This window comes from Ranitomeya imitator, chromosome 5 (genome assembly GCF_032444005.1).
Source record: "Ranitomeya imitator isolate aRanImi1 chromosome 5, aRanImi1.pri, whole genome shotgun sequence".
NCBI classification, from domain to species: domain Eukaryota; kingdom Metazoa; phylum Chordata; class Amphibia; order Anura; family Dendrobatidae; genus Ranitomeya; species Ranitomeya imitator.
In genome coordinates, this window is record NC_091286.1 from 501606696 (window position 1) to 501614259 (window position 7564).

Consider the following 7564-nt stretch of genomic DNA (forward strand, 5'->3'; position numbering starts at 1 on the left):
GAGGTCACGTTGGCGACCATGAGCGCAAGCTTCCCTCCCAAACCCCCCCCCCTCCTGACAGCGTGCATCTCCCAATCCCCCCATACTAGTACTTGCCTCGCCTTGCCTCTGCACGCAACTCAGCAAACATTTGTGGCATTTTATAGCGGAGGTCAGCCCATTTTTTACGCAGCTGAAGCTGACTGCGGCAGACGCCAAACCTCCTCTCCATCATTCTGGCTATGTGGCCAAGCACTTCCCGCTTGTGGATGTGTGGGTGGGCAGGGCGGCTCTCCAGACCCTCATAATCCAGGGCATCCATCTGTCTAATAAAAAAAAGGAGCTCTGGCTGCCCCAGAGGAGCAGAACGCATTCTCGCCGCCATTTTAGATGGAATGACCCTGAACAGCAACGCCCAGAGGAGGAGCTGTACTCCGCTGTCCTGCCGCCAGATCGGCATCGCAATAGTGTTGCCGTTTATGGACAGCGTCACATTTGTGACGGCTGAGCGGTACAGAATGAACGCACATAGTAAATGCCGTTCGAAGGATGGTTATTTAACGCCGGAGCGTCACGTAATGTACGCTCGTGGTCTATGACGGCGTGATGACGTTACAGCGTTCCGGCGTGCCTGCGCTAGCTTGTTTTGGTTCCCTGACATCTTGATAATGGCTGCCAGTCGCCGTGATCTTCCTATGGGCATCCCAGAGCTCAAGTTCCTTATTGGAACAATGGATCGGATGCAGTACGAGACAACTGGGCTGGTGCTGCACCGCAACCAGCACAAGGATGAAGTTGTCCGTGTGGTGTCTGAGGGCCTCAGGAAGCGGTTTGGGATAAATCGCAGCAAGGCCCAGATTGTGAAAAAATGGGGCGATCTCAAGTCCAAAAGCCCAGAGCGCCTGCAGGAGCTTCGCAAGGAGATTCGCAGAGGTCAGTACGCAGGTACCCAAAAGTATGTGGCACAGCTATGGGGCAGTTTGAACGTTGCAGAGCCACTATGTGGCACAGCTATGGGACAGTTTGAACGTTGCAGAGCCACTATGTGCCACAGCTTGAACGTTGCAGAGCCACTATGTGGCACAGCTATGGGACAGTTTGAACGTTGCAGAGCCACTATGTGCCACAGCTATGGGGCAGTATGAACGTTGCAGAGCCACTATGCGGCACAGCTATGGGACAGTTTGAACGTTGCAGAGCCACTATGTGCCACAGCTATGGGACAGTATGAACGGTGAAAAGTACTATGTGGCACAGCTAACTGCAGACCTACCTTTTTTTTTTCCTTCACAGAGGCAAAGAGACAGCACCGCCGCCGCCACGAGGCATCCCGCACAGCCTCTTCTGGATCTGTGCCCTCCGGGTCAACTCCTCCAGATCCTAGTAGGTTCCCACAATTATGTGATTTGGATTCAGTTGCAGGTCCTCTCTTCCCCCCCCCCTCCCCCGGCAGCCAGTGTTGCCATATATGCTAACAGACCTTTTTTTTAAAAATTTTTTTTTTTTTCCTTCACAGAGGCAAAGACACAGCACCACCGCCGCCACGAGGCATCCCGCACAGCCTCTTCTGGATCTGTGCCCTCCGGGTCAACTCCTCCAGATCCTAGTAGGTTCCCACAATTATGTGATTTGGATTCAGTTGCAGGTCCCCTCTTCCCCCCCCTCCCCCGGCAGCCAGTGTTGCCATATATGCTAACAGACCTTTTTTTTAAAATTTTATTTTTTTTTTTCCTTCACAGAGGCAAAGACACAGCACCACCGCCGCCACGAGGCATCCCGCACAGCCTCTTCTGGATCTGTGCCCTCCGGGTCAACTCCTCCAGATCCTAGTAGGTTCCCACAATTATGTGATTTGGATTCAGCTGCAGGTCCCCTCTTCCCCCCCCCCCCCTCCCCCGGCAGCCAGTGTTGCCATATATGCTAACAGACCTTTTTTTAAAAATTTTTTTTTTTTTTCCTTCACAGAGGCAAAGACACAGCACCACCGCCGCCACGAGGCATCCCGCACAGCCTCTTCTGGATCTGTGCCCTCCGGGTCAACTCCTCCAGATCCTAGTAGGTTCCCACAATTATGTGATTTGGATTCAGTGGCAGGTCCCCTCTTCCCCCCCCCTCCCCCGGCAGCCAGTGTTGCCATATATGCTAACAGACCTTTTTTTTAATTTTTTTTTTTTTTCCTTCACAGAAGCAAAGACACAGCACCACCGCCGCCACGAGGCATCCCGCACAGCCTCTTCTGGATCTGTGCCCTCCGGGTCAACTCCTCCAGATCCTAGTAGGTTCCCACAATTATGTGATTTGGATTCAGTTGCAGGTCCCCTCTTCCCCCCCCCACCCCCGGCAGCCAGTGTTGCCATATATGCTAACAGACCTTTTTTTTTTTTCCCTTCACAGAGGCAAAGAGACAGCGCCGCCGCCGACAGCACGAGGCATTCAACATGGACTCTGATCCCGAAGTGCCCTCCGTGCCTCAACATCCTAGTAGGTTCCCACAATAAAGTTATTGTGATTTTGTGGCAGGCCCACTCTTTCACCCCCAACCCAAACACCCCCCCCCCCCCAAGTCAGTATTGCCTTATATGCTGACTGTTTTTTTTTTCTTTTTTCCTTCACAGAAGCAAAGACACATCGGGAGACTACAGTGTTATTAATGTTATGTTTTTTGACCCACAGCTGTCGTCAGTGTGAACAAGGAGGATCTTGAGGCCGGCATAGAAAGGCTTATCCACACTATGGCGCGGATTCAGGAGCAGCACAATGTGGCAATGGAGGAGCTGCAGAAGCTTCGGGACATGTGCCAGCAGTTGGAGGCGGGCCAATAATACATTTTTGGTTGTTACATTAAAAATATTTAGTTAAACTATGATTCCATTTTTTTTGTATTAGTTAACTGTACATGAATTTGTTACGTTAATTTGTGCCCTCATACAGTGCTGTGATCGAGACACACCAATCAAACAGTCGTGATAGAATTTCTAATAATAGCTTTTATTTGAAACATTATTTTAACAAGACAATAAAATAAAAAGTAATGTAAAAGAAGTTAGGAAATCACAAATTGTGATACGACGATTCTTCCGGCTGATAACTTTGGTGCCTGACGGGCGAAGCCATATGTGAAGGTATTGGCGTGTAGGAGTGGTTAGGGGGTGGCTGGCCGAAGTGGGAAACGGGAACATTGTGTCGCATTGGTGTCTGACACTGTGACCAACCATTGTAATATGAGGGCTCTGTCCGCTGCATTGGCCGGGAATAGACCAAACGAGTGTGCTTGTCCAAATCGCCATCTGTACCCTTGTTTACTGCTTCCAATATTAGACGCTCCGCTAGTGTTCTTTGGCTGTCGTCCATTTTGGCCAGTTTGTCAACAACATAGTGTCCAAACCCCTGCAACGCAGGGCTAACATTGTTTGTTAACACCTTTTTTGCAAGGCTCAACAGTTCATGTGAAACGTCTGAGGTGGCTTTCCGTTTCCTTGGACCTTGCCTCGATTGAGTCCTGGCAGGTGCCGCCTCCACTAAATCTGTTGTCGTGCAGTCCTGTGAACAGTCCAGTGTACTGTCCTGCGCACTGTCATCCTGGGGGAAAAAAAAAAAAAACAAGTTACGAACCTGGCAACAAAAAGTTTGACCACCATAACCGCCTCCAAACTATATATTCGTAGTAGGTAAAAAAAGGTTGTAATATATTTTAAGCTTAGTAATATTCTTTAACCTTCCCATTTATTTAATACTTTTAACTACACTGTTCTGACTGCTAGGGGAACCTGATGAATATTTTATAGTCTAAATAGTCTCAACAAGAGTACATCGGCAGCTTGAAGCGATACTATTTTCTATATTGCTTAGATGGTATGGTTTAGAAATATCGCCATTTCATACATATTATGTTCCCCATATAATACTTTACTGCGACAGGGTTACTTATGTGGACATGTTTTTGTAATAACTTCAAACTGATGTGATAATCAGAAGTATAAAACATAAAATGCAGAGAAAAATTATGTAATTATAGGACACATTGGTGAACTTTCGTCCAAAGAGCTACTTACTTGTTGCCCTTGTGACTCCTGCTCGGCGTGGTTCTCCAAAACAATTTGTTCCACAGGTGCCAACAAGCGAAAACACGTGGAAGTCCGTGGCACCTCTTGGTCCCTCAGAAAATTCAGATGTTCAAAATACCAAAGCTTTGGCACATAAACATCTTCGGTGGAAGCACCGGACTTTGTAGTGTGAAGAACCTTGTTAAGCTCCTTCCTCCACACCGTGCGGAGCGCCTGAATTTTCTTTTTAATAACCGCTTCGTTTGCTGGCTCTTCTGGTGCATGACGATTGTAAAGCTCAATGAGCTTTAAATAACCCTCCTGCCTCTTTTCCCTGTTACAATACTCTGGAGATTTGATTTTCCAGAGGCAGGGAAAAGACTGGTATATTTCGATGAATTCCCTGATGAATTCCACACGATTTGACATCTGAAAAATAATTATAAAAAAAAAAAAAATTACACGGTTGACAAAGAGTCCTTTAAACAATACTTTTGCCAGTGTGCCAAACGCTTAACAACAACAGCCACACAAAGAGCTCATGCCTACCATCCATTGTTCCATCTGCCACGCCATAGGCCACCATAACCCAAAACAGTGTACCGCCTGCTTCACTACAGCAGCCACACAAATCGCTCATGGTGACCATACATTGTACCATCTGCCACGCTGTAGCTCACCAGACACAACCAGTCACAACCAGTCACAACAGCGTACCATCCGCATCGCTTCAGCGGCGGAACGAAGCGGTCATGCCGACCAAACAGCGTTCCATCTACCACGCTCTAGCCCACCAGTCACAACCAGTCACAACCAGTCACAACAGCGTACCATCCGCATCGCTTCAGCGGCGGAACGAAGCGGTCATGCCGACCAAACAGCGTTCCATCTACCACGCTCTAGCCCACCAGTCACAACCAGTCACAACCAGTCACAACAGCGTAACATCCGCATCGCTTGTTTCATCTGCCACGCCATAGGCCACCATAACCCAGAACAGTGTACCGCCCGCTTCCATACAGCAGCCACACAAAGCGCTCATGGTGACCATATATTGTACCATCTGCCACGCTGTAGCTCACCAGACACAACCAGTCACAACAGCGTACCATCCGCATCGCTTCAGCGGCGGAACGAAGCGGTCATGCCGACCAAACAGCGTTCCATCTACCACGCTCTAGCCCTCCAGTCACAACCAGTCACAACAGCGTACCATCCGCATCGCTTCAGCGACGGAACGAAGCGCTCATGACGACAGTACATCGTTCCATCCACTATGCCCAAGCGGTGTAACATACCTCGAAGCTGCGGTGCAAAGCGTGGAATATTCTGTGAAATACTGAATCCGATGTCCTAGTCCAACAAGTGTCCAAGTACAAAGTGAAGAAAGGAAATTTTGAAACCGGTGAGGTGGCTTGGAAACAATAGCGCTCAGGTGACAAATTTTCCAACCAATTGTGTGCACAGAACCTGTGGCCTATCAGCACATAGCTAGCAGCTCGACACGCCCCCTGTTATGTTTGCTAATGACAGGTGTTATGAAGGCAATCCAGAAACACAGTGTGCTTAGCGATCAGAGCGCACACAGTGATCTGACAAATACCCAAAAATACAAGAACGAGCTCTGAGACGTGGAAACTCTGTAGACTGCACACCTGATCCTATCCTAAACACAACTAAAAGCGGCTGTGGATTGCGCCTAACAACTACCTAGGCAACTCGGCACAGCCTAAGAAACTAGCTAGCCTGAAGATAGAAAAATAGGCCTGACTTGCCCCAGAGAAATTCCCCAAAGGAAAAGGCAGCCCCCCACATATAATGACTGTGAGTAAGATGAAAAGACAAAACGTAGGGATGAAATAGATTCAGCAAAGTGGGGCCCGATATTCTAGGACAGAGCGAGGATAGTAAAGCGAACTTTGCAGTCTACAAAAAACCCTAAAGCAAAACCACCAAAGGGGGCAAAAAAAAACCCACCGTGCCGAACTAACGGCACGGCGGTACACCCTTTGCGTCTCAGAGCTTCCAGCAAAACAAAAGACAAGCTGGACAGAAAAAAAGCAACAAAAAAGCAAAAAGCATTTAGCTATACAGAGCAGCAGGTCACAGGAACAATCAGGAGAAGCTCAGATCCAACACTGAAACATTGACAAGGAGCCAGGATAGCAGCATCAGGCGGAGTTAAGTAATGAAGCAGTTAACGAGCTCACCAGAACACCTGAGGGAGGAAGCTCAGAAGCTGCAGTACCACTTGTGACCACAGGAGTGAATTCAGCCACAGAATTCACAACAGTACCCCCCCTTGAGGAGGGGTCACCGAACCCTCACCAGAGCCCCCAGGCCGACCAGGATGAGCCGCATGAAAGGCACGAACAAGATCGGAAGCATGAACATCAGAGGCAAAAACCCAGGAATTATCTTCCTGAGCATAACCCTTCCATTTAACCAGATACTGGAGTTTCCGTCTAGAAACACGAGAATCCAAAATCTTCTCCACAATATACTCCAATTCCCCCTCCACCAAAACCGGGGCAGGAGGCTCAACAGATGGAACCATAGGTGCCACGTATCTCCGCAACAACGACCTATGGAATACTTTATGTATGGAAAAGGAGTCTGGGAGGGTCAAACGAAAAGACACAGGATTGAGAACCTCAGAAATCCTATACGGACCAATAAAACGAGGTTTAAATTTAGGAGAGGAAACCTTCATAGGAATACGACGAGAAGATAACCAAACCAGATCCCCAACACGAAGTCGGGGACCCACACGGCGTCTGCGATTAGCGAAAAGTTGAGCTTTCTCCTGGGACAAGATCAAATTGTCCACTACCTGAGTCCAGATCTGCTGCAACCTATCCACCACAGAATCCACACCAGGACAGTCCGAAGACTCAACCTGTCCTGAAGAGAAACGAGGATGGAACCCAGAATTGCAAAAAAATGGAGAAACCAAGGTAGCCGAGCTGGCCCGATTATTAAGGGCGAACTCAGCCAACGGCAAAAAGGACACCCAATCATCCTGGTCTGCAGAAACAAAACATCTCAGATATGTTTCCAAGGTCTGATTGGTTCGTTCGGTCTGGCCATTAGTCTGAGGATGGAAAGCCGAGGAAAAGGATAGGTCAATGCCCATCCTACCACAAAAGGCTCGCCAGAACCTTGAAACAAACTGGGAACCTCTGTCAGAAACAATATTCTCAGGAATGCCATGCAACCGAACCACATGCTGAAAGAACAAAGGTACCAAATCAGAGGAGGAAGGCAATTTAGCCAAGGGCACCAGATGGACCATTTTAGAAAAGCGATCACAGACCACCCAAATGACTGACATCTTTTGAGAAACGGGAAGGTCAGAAATGAAATCCATCGAAATATGTGTCCAAGGCCTCTTTGGGACCGGCAAGGGCAAAAGCAACCCACTGGCACGAGAACAGCAGGGCTTAGCTCTAGCACAAATCCCACAGGACTGCACAAAAGTACGTACATCCCGTGACAGAGATGGCCACCAGAAGGATCTAGCCACTAACTCTCTGGTACCA

At 48.4% G+C, this 7564-nt stretch overlaps 1 protein-coding gene and 1 long non-coding RNA gene across 2 annotated transcripts; one reads left to right on the forward strand and one right to left on the reverse strand.

Moving 5' to 3' along the window:
* The first annotated feature begins 2198 nt into the window (after positions 1-2198).
* On the forward strand, positions 2199-2932 carry LOC138638276 (uncharacterized). Its single transcript, XR_011312476.1, has 3 exons — positions 2199-2254; positions 2374-2460; positions 2653-2932. It is a non-coding gene; the product is annotated as an uncharacterized lncRNA (long non-coding RNA).
* Positions 2933-2948: 16 nt separating this feature from the next.
* LOC138638275 (uncharacterized) lies at positions 2949-5052 on the reverse strand. The gene is made up of 2 exons (XM_069727451.1): positions 4032-5052; positions 2949-3558 (listed from the first exon to the last, which is right to left on the reverse strand). Exons 1-2 carry the CDS (start codon positions 4449-4451, stop codon positions 3031-3033), a joined length of 948 nt encoding a protein of 315 aa, XP_069583552.1. The 5' UTR covers positions 4452-5052; the 3' UTR covers positions 2949-3030.
* Positions 5053-7564: the final 2512 nt, after the last annotated feature.

What these genes read in the sequence shown, in the direction of transcription:
- LOC138638275 (XM_069727451.1), bottom strand. Translation starts at nt 4,451, where the DNA reads ATGTCAAATCGTGTGGAATTCATCAGGGAATTCATCGAAATATACCAG. An exon ending in AGGAGTCACAAGGGCAACAA is followed by an intron (nt 3,559 to 4,031) that starts GTAAGTAGCTCT and finishes TTTTTCCCCCAG; the next exon opens with GATGACAGTGCGCAGGACAG.